The 13,107-nt window shown below is 42.3% G+C and overlaps 1 protein-coding gene across 1 annotated transcript; it reads left to right on the top strand.

Moving 5' to 3' along the window:
• Nucleotides 1–201: 201 nt before the first annotated feature.
• Nucleotides 202–5,811, top strand: RSL24D1 (ribosomal L24 domain containing 1). Its single transcript, XM_075575728.1, has 6 exons — nt 202–357; nt 2,449–2,562; nt 3,467–3,539; nt 4,428–4,491; nt 4,599–4,684; nt 5,536–5,811. The coding sequence occupies exons 1-6, from the start codon at nt 277–279 to the stop codon at nt 5,604–5,606; spliced, it is 489 nt and encodes a 162-aa protein (XP_075431843.1). The 5' UTR covers nt 202–276; the 3' UTR covers nt 5,607–5,811.
• The last annotated feature ends 7,296 nt before the right edge of the window (nt 5,812–13,107 follow it).

Here is a 13,107-nt window from a genome sequence, read left to right as displayed (position 1 = left end):
AAGGAAGGGGTTAAACAAGACATAGGCCAGTACTAAGAGCTCCCACACACTGGTAACATTGTATCAGGATTAGCAGTGTGCACTACCGCTGGCAGGTCAACAGGCGTCGCTGCGCTGCACTTTCTTGACCGCTCCGCTTGGCGGCCAGCAGATGGCGCTGTGGGCGGGATTCGCTGGTGCAGCCGCTCTGACCGTCGTTCATGAGACGTTTCCGGGGATGCTGGGGACGTCACTTCCTGTCGGGGGCCGTGGCGCAGCGTGTGAGAGGCCGCCGCCATGCGCATCGAGAAGTGCTACTTCTGCTCCGCGCCCGTGTACCCGGGGCACGGGGTGCAGTTTGTGAGGAATGACTGCAAGGTGCGTGAGTCCCGGGCGCCTCGTTATATCGGTGTATCTATAATGATGTATGTGTACACACTATATACACACTCTCATATACACACTCTCTCATATACACTCTCTCTCATATACACTCTCTCATATACACTCTCTCTCATATACACTCTCTCTCATATACACTCTCTCTCATATACACTCTCTCATATACACTGTCACTCATATACACTCACTCATATACACTCTCATATACACTCTCTCATATACACAATCCTCTCTCATATACACAACCCTCTCTCTCTCATATACACAACTCTCTCTCTCTCTCTCTCTCTCTCTCTCTCTCTCTCTCTCATACACACTCTCTCATATACACTCTCTCTCTCTCATATACACACTCTCTCTCATATATATATATATTCTCATATATATATATATATATATATATATATACACATATATACATGTAGAGGTATCAGTACCGTGTTAGCCGAGCTTCAATAATCAAAAAATATATTATTTTTTGATTTTATTTATATATATATATATATATATATATATATATATACACACACACACTTAGGATATGGCTGCACACTCAGTATTAACTGTTCTACAGAGGGTGTCTGTGCTAGGTAGAAAAAAAGGTCTAATTATCTGCAGCAGACAAAATGAATGCAACATAAGATAGTGTTTATTGACACATAACACAACCCTGTGTGTTATGGGTCAATAAGCACCCCGTATTTTGTATTCATTTGGTCTGGTGCATATAATTAGACCATTGTTAGTGTTTTCTTAAAATATATCACAAAAGTACAGATCCTGCACTCCTACCAATTTGGGCTATGACATGTTTACATTTATAACCGAAGTCTGTGTGACAAAGGAGTCTTTTGGCTGCATCTTTTGATCAAAACATGATTCAAGCCTGACACTACCATAGATCAGGGGTGCGCAAACATTGTTTGCTTGCGCCGCTTCTCTTCCCCCCCCATATACCTTTTCTCCAGCTCTGGCGGCGTTATTTGATGTCACGTTGCCATTTGGCTCCACATTGTCATGGTGATCCGTCACCAGAAGCCGCCAGAGCGAAGGTAAGAGACGTAGAAGCCTTGTGCACTTCCCCGCCATTTTCTTTAAATGTTGTGAGGAAAAGAGTGGGCCTTTGTTAGCTCCCCCCCCCCCCCAGAGATTGTTGCACCCCTGCTGTAGACCATGTACACACTGCTGTACTTTAGCAAATTAAATGCACTAGTCAGTCACATATAATTTCATTAACAAAGCTGGTGACTCTCGGTACGATACAGCAGGGGGGTGCAAACTTTTTTCCCTGCGCCCCCCTGCCGGCGGTCCCCTCGCTCCCGCGCCCCCTAACCCCTGCGCTCCGGTGTCATGACGTCACGTTGCCATAGCAACGTGATGCCGCGTTGCCATGGCGACGCAGGAAGGAAGCCGCCGGAGCCTAGGTAAGTAAAGGTTTATAGAGGCCCTGCAGCTCCTCCGGCACTTAATTTAAGTGCCTTCGAGAAGCGCGCGGGGCTTCTGTAAACCCCGCGTCCCCCCCAGTTTGCGCACCGCTGCGATACAGTATTTGTTTATTAGCCACAGTATTCACTTATTTGGTGCTATTTATGACATAAATACCCGACCAGCACCCTCTCTATCCACCTTTAAGACCAACCTTAAAATATACTTGCTTAACGAAGCATATAAGTAGCTCCGTGGCTAACAATGTACACCTGATACATAAAGCTTGGCCCCCTGCAGGCGCACTTACCAGTATGCCCTCCTACTATATCTGTATGTTCCTCCTACCAATTAGATTGTAAGCTCTTCGGAGCAGGGACACCTTTTCCTAAATGTTACTTTTTATGTCTGAAGCACTTATTCCCATGATTTTTTATTTGTATTTGTTATATATATATATATATATATATATATATATATATATATATATATATATATATATATATATATATATATATAATTGATTGATTGTCACATGTATTACTACTGTGAAGCGCTATATAAATAAGACATACATACAAATATTAGTAGGGCAGTTAGTCATTTGCATAAAATAATAGTGATTGTGATGTCATCTTTTAGGTCTTTAGATTCTGCCGATCAAAATGCCACAAGAACTTCAAGAAGAAGCGCAACCCCAGAAAGGTCAGATGGACCAAGGCCTTCAGGAAGGGAGCTGGTAAAGAGTTGACTGTGGTGAGTTGTAAGCTTTACTTTGCGGTCCTTATTAAAACACGGCACTTGTTAAATGTGCAGTGTTCTTGCTCCAAATTGCTGTTATGTTGACACACTCGCACAATCACGGTATTGTCAGTGATAAAGTGTAACCCCAAATTTGTGGTCTTGGTTATGGGTGCTAAAAAGCTGATTACAAGGTTTTAACCCCCCCCCCCCCCCCAATAGGATTTCTTAATCTATTAGGAGTGTGTTAGATCAGGGGTTCTCAACTCCAGTCCTTAAGCCCCGTTCAACATGTCAGGTTTTCAGGATATCCCTGCTTCAGCGCTGGTTGCTCAATCAGTCCCTGCTTCTGCACAGATGGCTCAATCAAAGGCTTGGTCGACTGAGTCTCTGAGCCACCTGTGCTGAAGTCGGTATATCCTGAAAACCTGACCTGTTAGCGGTCTTGAGGACTGAAATTGTTGAGCGCCCCTGTGTTAGATGACAGTAAGGGGGATGGGTGGCTGTGGTCAGCAGTTGTAGACAATTATATATTTTTTGGGAGCTTTCATATCCAAGTAAAATAATTGTTGGAGCTTGTGCTCCTATTCAATGTTATATATGCTATGATGTTGATTAGTTGAGGGAAGTCGAACACTTATTTAAATTTCTTAGGCGTGTTATTTTTGTCATGTTTTAAAAAATGAATAGAGTTCAAGTACAGTAAGTATTCATAAGTCTAATTTTCCATTTAAAATCAATGGATATCTCCAAAAGACGATATCAGTGGGGTTGTTGACCTAAGTCAACAATCTACATAACCTGTACGTGTGGGAGGGGAGGGTGGTCATATCGTGCTATATGAGAGGCCCTTTTGGTTCTGATAGTGAGGGTCAACTATAATCATCAGTTGTTAATGTCTTTTTATCCTTGTACACAGGATAATGCATTTGAATTTGAAAAACGCAGAAATGAACCCGTCAAATACCAGAGAGAGTTGTGGAGCAAGTCAGGTAAAGTCTCTTTGTGGCATCTTCCGTACACCAGTACTTAAAATACTAACTTCTTTGGACACGCATGTGTTTGTCTGCAAGTAAAGGCCAGATTCTACCATTAAATCTGGAGCAGCCTCCCAGGTGTTGGCTGGTCATAAGTGGCTATTAATGGGCACCAGGGCTAAATAATAGCTTTTCCGTTTGATCTTTAACATACTATGCACTTCTTTAACCCAGGCTGTGCTGTAAATCTGTGTAGTACGGCAGGCAGAAGCTTATAGAGATCCATGTTATAAGTAAAGAGTGACACACTGCGTGCTCATTTTTATGCCATTACCCAGAATCCCTGGCTGGAGTAGAAGCATTGTTTGCTAAGCAATACTGGGGAAAGGCAGGACTGCAGACATGTCTGAGTCAAGTGAATGCACCCACAAGTGGTCTTTTTATTTGCTTGTACATCTTTTAACATATAAACCAATTGGGTGTAATGCACTTCAGGAGTTAAGTTTTGCCTTTTATAACTTAGCAAGCCTCTTAATATGCAGATGTGATAATTTATTATCATGAGTATTATAGCGAATGTGCTTATAGATGTTTTAGTATTAATAACCTTTAAGTTACAACTCTGCTTCCTGTTCGTTGTTGTCCGAATATAATATGTGACCATTCATTGCCATCTACCTAAGGCACTTTAGAACAGTAGCCAGTCTACAGATGGATGTCATTGCTGTATTGTGTATGTAACGAGCCATAGACCTTTATCACCTTATGTTTAAAATATGCTGGGTGATAATCTGAATTGTTGAAAAATATTACACTTGCATGCACTGGCCATTCCCGTCTCTCTCATGCATTCTTTGCACCTGAAATTGTCTCTTAACACCTTCCCCGTTGCATTTTTTGCAGTTGAGGCAATGAGGAAAGTTGAAGAGATTAAACAGAAGCGGCAGGCGCGGTTTATCATGAACAGGTGAGTGAAACTGGCACAGTTTTGTGTAAAACATGTTTTAGAGGGTGAAACGGCAGAAAAGGTTGTAAAATACCAGATAAATGCTTATAAATATGTTATCTCCTTAGATTAAGAAAGGGAAAAGAGTTGCAGAAGGCTCAAGATATCAAAGAAGTCAAACAGAACATCCACCTCATTCGGGCTCCCCATGCGGGTAAGTTGAATTTATATAAGAAATTGGTGCCTCCTCTTTCCTAATAGAGCCCTCTGATCTTGACTGTTTTACTGGCAGGAAATGTCATCGTGGCTGTACACCTAATCCCCTTCTCTGCTAATGAGGCCCGCATAGTGTGGCATCGCTGTGTGTTTCAGGCCCCTCTGGTATCGAGGTGGTTTATCGTGACACGTAGAACACAAGCAATGTTTAACTATCCCTGCCCCTCCGCAGTAATCCAACCACCTTCCGGAGAAGTGAATATATAAAGCCAATTCCCTGCATTCATTAGATAACGTGCTTTCTCTAATACTGTTAGTATGAGCGCCAATATATTGGTAATATTCAGTAACTGAAATGGTTTGACATTTTGTAAAATGATCTAAAATGGAAGTTTGAGTGTCTTAGAGCAGAGGTTCCCAACTCCAGTCCTCAAGGACGCCTCACAGTGCAGGTTTTAAGGATACCCCCTGCTTGAGCACAGGGGGGAGTCACAATGATTGGGCTACTTGTGCTAATGAGGCTAGCCTTAAATCCGGCTCTGTTAGTGGTCCTTGAAGGCCGGCGTTTGGTAATCTCTGTTTTTAATGCATAGATAACTGCTAAGGCCGCCCCCCCCCCCCCCCCAGTCTGTCTTATGGTAGTGTTACAGTATGTCACAGGAAGTGCAAGAGGAATATATGGATGTTCTACCTATAGAAATGGCAGCAAATGCACAGTTCACTTAATATTTCCATCAAATTATGCTTTATTACACCCGCTCTTGTTTCCCCATCCCTCCTATTGTAATCTGTACAGTTGCAGTGATTGAAACATTAGTAACTATATTTACTCCCTCCTCACTTTTTTAGGAAAGGCAAAGCAGTTGGAAGCCAAAATGGTTCAGAAATTACAGGAGGATGTGGACATGGAGGACACTTAGGAATGGATAGATCCGTCTTCTTTGTATTTTTGCCTTTATTTCAACTTCTGGTGCATTATGGAAACAGCTTCTGTAGCTCTTTGGACTGTAGCCTCATTTTTAACGATCCTTCAGCTAAACCACCATAAGCAAAAGCGCCGGCAGACGAGCGATGATTTGTGTATTCACAGGCTGAAAAATAAAAGAAATGTATGTTCTGATATAATGTTGCATTTTAATTATGGGAATAATATGTGGCCTTGAATATACCAAGAAATGCGACATTCGGGCACATTATACAGAAGAATGTTCTGTTGGCAGATGTCGTCTGGTTGACGAATAATGTTTTATTTAAGCCGCTGAGGCTTTGTTTTTCATTTTCCGGTGATATACGGTTGTATTTCCTGTAAGGATTCAGTTGACACCTTCCATACCTACATTATAACATTACCACGGATAGTACCATGTTTCAGGTTAAAATCTGCATTTTCTTTACTCCGTTTGAAGCATCTTTAAACAAAAATTAAAGTTAGTTTGGAACGAAGAGCTGCAATTTGGGAGGGTTTTATAACCCTATAGCGCCTTCCTTTTACATGATATCCTGTTAAGACCGGTCCTGCTCACTTCCTTGCTTCTAAAGTAAATGCAGCATTGTATAATCACTGTACTTCTTTAGATCTGCACACTCTTGGGCAGGTTTCTTGATAAAATAAAAAGAAATCCACCAAAATTGTAATTTATTTTTTAAACAGTATTAGGTAGTCCTTCGGAGCTGGACCTCTATCTTCATCTCCGGGGACCCTGATGTTCCTGAGACACTTCATGGTTGCACTATCTCGTCTTTTTAAATATGGTGGCGGCGTCCATCCAATAGAAAGCTGCAAGAGCCATTTTGGTCTGTGCTTTTGTGGCCATTTTGTTTCCTCTGAGGGGGGGGGGGGTGAGGTGAGACTGGCAGCTAAAACGAAGTATTTGGGGAACTCGGGGGCTCCCCCGAGCTGTAAATATAGCAATTCAGCTCCAGAGAGTTCTCTCCATTCCAATCCTGTTAAATAAAAACCTGACCGTCTGGGGTGGCTGCTTTAATCTATCATTAGTTATGCTTAATTTTCACTTGCATGGTAAACACATGCGACAAAGGAGCCATCGTGCATTGACAAATATAGCAAAATGTTATAGTGATAGCAAATGGCCATCACACCCACTCTCTTACTGTAAAATTATACATTTAGTGATGACATTGGCCAAACGTATCATAACCGCAAGGGGGATTGTATTTTTAGAGTTGGTTTAGGATGTTGCAGGCACATTGCATGGTCAACTTTCTCACCAGCGTGGGCCCCCCGTGTATTTCATGTACGTCTGGTTTAGGGGAAGCTTGGTGTTCTTAGAAGGCTTCTATGGGCCTGTGGACTTCAGAGGGACACCTATAGCAGGAGTGGCCAACATGCCAGGTTATAAGGGTATCCCTGCTTCTGCACAGGTGGCTCAATCAGAATGACAGACACCTGTTCTGAAGCAGCAGGGTTAGCATTAAAAGCTGACCTGTTGGTGGCCCTCTATCCTGAGGACCACTATTCTAGGCTACTGGAGGTTTGAGATCTGAAAGTCTTCAGTGCCATTTGATTTCAAGATCAAACGAGAAGATGTGGTACTTACTCATGATCAACTATGATATCCACTTGACTGGCTGGTACAGTGGGCAGATGACCAGTGTCCTCTTTAAATGCTTACACCATGTTACAACACAATGGTCTTATGTGACTGTCTAGGATATTTAGTCGCCGCTCTTTTGCCGCGTCCAAATCTCTGTCGGCGTTAGCCACTACTCACCTTGCTGCAGGGACATCTCTCCGCCGGCCACTTCACCGTCAAGGTTAGTCCATAACCTTACCCTAAAAAAAACCCCTTATACTAATCACCTACCCTAAAACCCCAATCCTTAATCCCCTACTCGCTAAATTAACCCTTAAATTAATTTATCTTGGCGAGTGTCCAGCGGTGGAGGGTCCCTCTGGTGGAGACTTGGTCTTGGCGAGACGACTGTAACCAAATGTCCGATTCCGCTTATGTGACTCATGCAAAAGTACCAACAAAAACAGCCAGACATGAGTTTACCAATAAAAGTATTGCCAAGAAACAAGTTGAGTACATGCATTTAAACGTGCAACTGTTTTTTCTGAGCTAAGGATTGTGGTGTGCATATAACCAATATACTAAAATGATGGCATGCTGGTCATTTTCAGATCTCAAAATCTGCAAATTATCTTGCTCATGCCCCTCTTTAATGCAAAGTCTGAGTACCACTGTTTGAGATAATTACAAGTTCAAATACATTGTACATTGGCATCCCAGCATGTCGCTGAGTACATGGAGCCTGCTAATACCAGATTAATAAATTCACATTCCTATGAATTTTTTCTTATCCACAGGAGTGTTCATTTCTGAGCCTTTTCCAGTTAGTCCCAGATGTTACATCAGCAATGACAACTGCTTTGCATAAGAAATGATAATAATATTAAAAAATCATTTAAGCATGTTGCAATAATGTGGATTTAATTCAGCATATGGCTATCATTGCAGATTCTTGAATCATTTGCCTGTGCTTGGAGTGATTATTAAGAGATAAGGGATAACATTTAAGTGCCAATATTTTGAGAAACCCACTACGGTGATTTTCTTTCAAATGTTTTTCATTTTTTTTTTTACAGTTCAATATATTAAACAACGCCAGCTTATTCAGTGTCTGAAGCAGCTTTCCATCCATTTAAAAAAAAATACAAAAAAATGTTTTTTTTTTTATCGAACATCAAATTAGTGCCGTATGGGCCTGCAATAGATTGTTTATGGAGATTCAACACAATCAGCAGCAAAGAGGGAGAAAGGTCAATATACGGAATTATGTTTGTCCCATCCATCCCAAAAATATGACAATACTTGTGAAAGCCAGGGTGCGTGTGCATAATAAATAGTTTATTTATGTCTGATTTTGCAACCACTAGTAACATGCCTTCTCATTTTGAGCATCAATCACTCAGTTGTACAATGTATCCAAATAAACAAGTTTTCATAATCGAGATCACTGCATTCGGCCCAGTGCAGAAAACATGTTTTAGCTTTCACCGAGGGAGACATTTTCACAACGTGATCTCTCGTGTGGCAGCAAATCTTTTCCGTAAACACTACACTTCTTTGCAATATGGCCCTGAAAATGTATCGGGAATGTCATTTTTGTACAGCAATGAATGCTTTTGCCGTCAAAGAAGAGAGAGCAGGAGTGTTAAGAGTTTGGCTTTCTGACGGCAAAATTATTCAAAAACAGGAAGGCTTATTTGTGGCGTTCCTATGAACAAGAAATTCTTCTACCATAGCATCGAGACGATCTCCTTTCTGCCCTTTAAACACAAGTATTACTATTGCCTTAAAATACATGGTAAGCAGCATGTTTATGATTGCATATCATCTCTTGTTGAACCACGACTACAGGATTCATGGCACTATCATGCCGGCTACTACTGTATATGAGAAATGGAGCTCGGAGACAATGTTTCAGCTGACAAAAGTAAGTTAAGTCAACAGGATGTTGGGTTGTGTAGGTAGTAGCAGCAGCAGCAGCAGCAGAGAGAGAGAGAGAGAGAGAGAGGTGCTGAAGTCACTGTCCTGATCATTGGCAAGACCTCATCTAGGCCTAGATTCACAAAAGGGTGTTAAGCTTTAGCATGTCTCGGCTCCCATTCATATGAATAGGTGTTCTAAAGCTTAGCACCCTTTTGTGGATCTGGGCCCTAGAGTACTGTTTTCAGTTCTGTAGACCATACAGTATCTCCAGAAAGATGTAAATAAATTGATGATTTGTGCAAAGAAGGGCTACTAAAATAGTGCATGATCTCTAGAGCATAAGACTAAAGGTATAGATGTGTATAACGCCAGTGCATCAGATTAAACAAGTCCTTTGAATATTTGAGCATCTGCAATAGAACAACTCCCAATAAACTGTAGTGTACAATAAAATTACCCTAATAGGGTTTGAGGGACTAGTACTTAATGCCACAGGCACCAATGAATAATAGTACAACCATTGTCCCATGCAGTGAGAATAAAGGGTATGGCAACCCACAAATGTAACTCACTTTTTGAATTCCAGGATCCAGGGAGGTATTCCACAGCAGGGATAAGTAGCGTGCAGTCCACCAGTGTAATGAGCAGGAACAGGTAGAAAAAAGGCAGTGCACTACCTAGAAAAACAGGAGGAGGCTCACGGAAGCAAAAACAGGCATTTATGTCATTAAAAGAACAGACATAGGTCCCCCATAGCTACAGCAGGTATTCACCTACGCGTTTCAGGCTCTATGCCCTTTCTCAAGGTGTACCCTACTCCGTCGAAAGCCGGTATTTAAACATGCGTGCCGATCGCGCTACCGAGACTAAAGGACCTTAAAGTGGCAATCCAAGATGGCCGTTTTTCTACCTGTTTTTTAATTAATTTATTTTTTTATAGGATTGAAGCAGGGGGTCTCCAGAGCCAAACCCCATTCATTTCAGCGTCAGGGAACCCCTTTCTTCCCATGATACTTACCTTTGTAGGGGCTGTCGATAGCTACTTTGGTTCGCTAGCTGGGAGTTCATGTAATGGCGGTGTCTCAAAGTCCCCGTGCCCTGCGGACCAATAGGAAGCCGTCACATAATTCGGCGCAGCTTCCTATTGGTCCACGTGCCGCGGGAGCTTTAAACTTTGCCGAGATACCGGCGCCCCCTTCAGACGTCTATCTTGGGAAGCAGGGGGTCACCGGAGCTGAAATGAATGGGGTTCATCTCCAGAGACCACCTGCTTCGAAACCTATGTTAAAAATAATACATAAATAAAAATGGCCTCCTTGCATTGCTCCCGTAATATGTTCAGCTAAGAGGATAGAAGTGAGGGGGGGTATGATTGAAACGTTTAAACATGTAAAGGGTTTCAACAATGTACGGGAGGGAACAAAAATCTGGAACACGAAGTCCTGCTCTGAAGCTGGAAGCAGAGGCTACGGTCCCAGTCCTCCCTCTGGTGCGCGTGCCTGGCGGTGCGTGCATAGGCTACAGCCACGATTGGTCTGTACGAGAGCTCTAGAGGAATGTGGGGGATGGGGCCATGGTGGGGGTGTGTGGGGGGGGTGGCCTTGGCGGGGATATCTGCCCTTCCATTGGCCGCCCGCCGAGCACGTGACCATGGCACGGGAAGACGAAATGCTTGTCTTCCCCTGCCATCGTACGTGTCACAGGGCTTTGCGCGCCCACACACACGGCCCTGGGGCCTGCCCCATAGAGGGCGGTGGTGGGTTGTGGGGTGCACGCGCCGCAGCGGCCACTGTGGACCTGACCTTAGGGTAAAGGTGAGGAAGTTCTTGACAAAGAGGGTAGTGGATTCAGGGAATAGCCTTCCAACAGAGGAGGTAGGAGCCAAGTTATTCAAACATGCTAGGAACAGACGTTAGGCTAAATCCTAAATATGAAAGAAAGAGTAGGGTCAAATCGAGTTTGCGGTTTCCCAGCAGACAGGAAAATGGGCCGATACGGTTGACTAAGTGCTACTTATTACTTACTGTATTTGCCGTCAACTGTTTTGCTGTAACCACTGATATAGCACTGTTTCTATATACACAGATAAATCCCATATGACACTGGCCATGCTTCACCAAACCCCTTGAGACACTTTAGAGTCACATTTGTCAGGTCGGCCACACTTACTCTGGGGTCAGAGCCACAGAGAATTCGACGCGCGTGGAAATAAATATCGCTCTAGTGATGATGCTGGGATTGATGAGAAACGGACCCATTCATATTTATTGCATATTTATGCAAAGTGCATTGGGGTTGTCCACATAATACAATATAACTCCAAGCTACAGGGCTCCCCATCCTGTGTGCGCCTCGTCGTACCCAAGCCCCATCACTTTCCTAGAGAACATTCTGCAGTGTGTCATAGTTAAAAGCACAGTTCAATCCTCTTCTAAAATGCATACTTCCAGCAGGCATATTAAGTCGCTCCGTGAAGAATTACAGCAAACACTTCCCTAGCTACCAATAACATTTATTTATGAATAATTTCTCTTAACAAAGGACTGTTTGAAGATAATGCCATCGGTGCTTATCCTGAGTTAAATGATTTTTTCCACTTAATTGCGTTAGAACAGAATGGGATAAAGTGGAACAAAATGCTTATTTTGCATAATTGGAAGAGTAACATTGTAGCCTCCCGCAACATATCTTTTATCGGTGGAACACGAAAATCGAAGCACGAGAACAAATTCTATGTATACTCTGCGTAGGAGAAGTGTGACCATCTAATGCACACGCCTGTCTATTTAGCCTAATAATTGGATTTCGGCTCAGAGAGAAGAAACAAACACATGCTATGTATTTATGGATGGTCACAATTAAGATGGCTGATTTGGTGATTGTATTGCTCGGTTTGTAGATAGCGATACTTTATTTTCATTGCTTTAAATGCAAAGGGAGTGTTGGCAGTAATTATTTAAGTCTCCTGGCTGCACCAGATTTATTACAAAATGCTTTAAATGGAAAAATATTTCTTAATAAATGTGGTTCCGTTTTTTTTTTGCTTCAGTTTTGCATTTTAAGGACCCCTGTGGGTCTGTGTAAATAAAAGCGCAGAAAGTACTAAGCGTGGACAGAGAAAGGAGTGCGTGGGAACTATTTCAGGTAGCCATGATTAAAGCAGATAAACGTGAAATCTCATATAGGTTTTTTCTTTTTTTTAAATAAATCGGTTCTGTATTATTAGATAATATTTACTGTATTTAAAAAATATATATATTCAACTCAATGCCATTTTTAATGAGTTTTAATATGTTGAGACTCCTTTTATTTCTTTAGCAGGTTTTAGCCCACCTCTCTAGCAGTGCAAGATCTTTGTGATAATTTGTTGCTAATATTCCCAGCCGTTTAAGCTGCAAACTGTAACAATAGCTAATGTTACCTTAGTAATATAAGAATACATTGTAGCTGCTGAGTTACACTGACTGAACCAGCCATTATATTAAGCACACACTCAGAATTTTGCCTGATTTATAACAGGAGCACCAAAGGATTACCAGCTTTAGGTTAGACTGTTGAATGATACATTGTAACATGCTTTATATACAGTATACAAATAATAAAAATACATTAAAAAAAGGGAATGTAGTGCCGGCGACAGCGACCGATGACGTCGCCATTACGATAGTTGTAATTTAAGTTTATGCGACGTCGCTGGCTACAAGGCCAGTGACGTCAGAAAGGGGGAAGGCAGAAGCACGGAGAAGCTCTCTGATTAGCCGCAAGGGGAGACCGTCGCTGAAAAAATAAAATAACAGTGATTACCAGATTTTTGGTAGCGCTGTCGCTTGGTCACGGCGACAATGCATTTGTTTTGACGCAATGTCGCGTCGCCGGCACTATAAGCGCAGCCTTAAGCTCTACCACATGCAGAGCAATGATATGTATATGCATTGCAAAGTTGCTCTAATGTATTGGTCATTTT

This window comes from Ascaphus truei, chromosome 18 (assembly GCF_040206685.1).
Source record: "Ascaphus truei isolate aAscTru1 chromosome 18, aAscTru1.hap1, whole genome shotgun sequence".
In the NCBI taxonomy this organism is placed as follows: Eukaryota; Metazoa; Chordata; class Amphibia; order Anura; family Ascaphidae; genus Ascaphus; species Ascaphus truei.
This window is presented reverse-complemented; position numbering and strand designations above follow the sequence as displayed.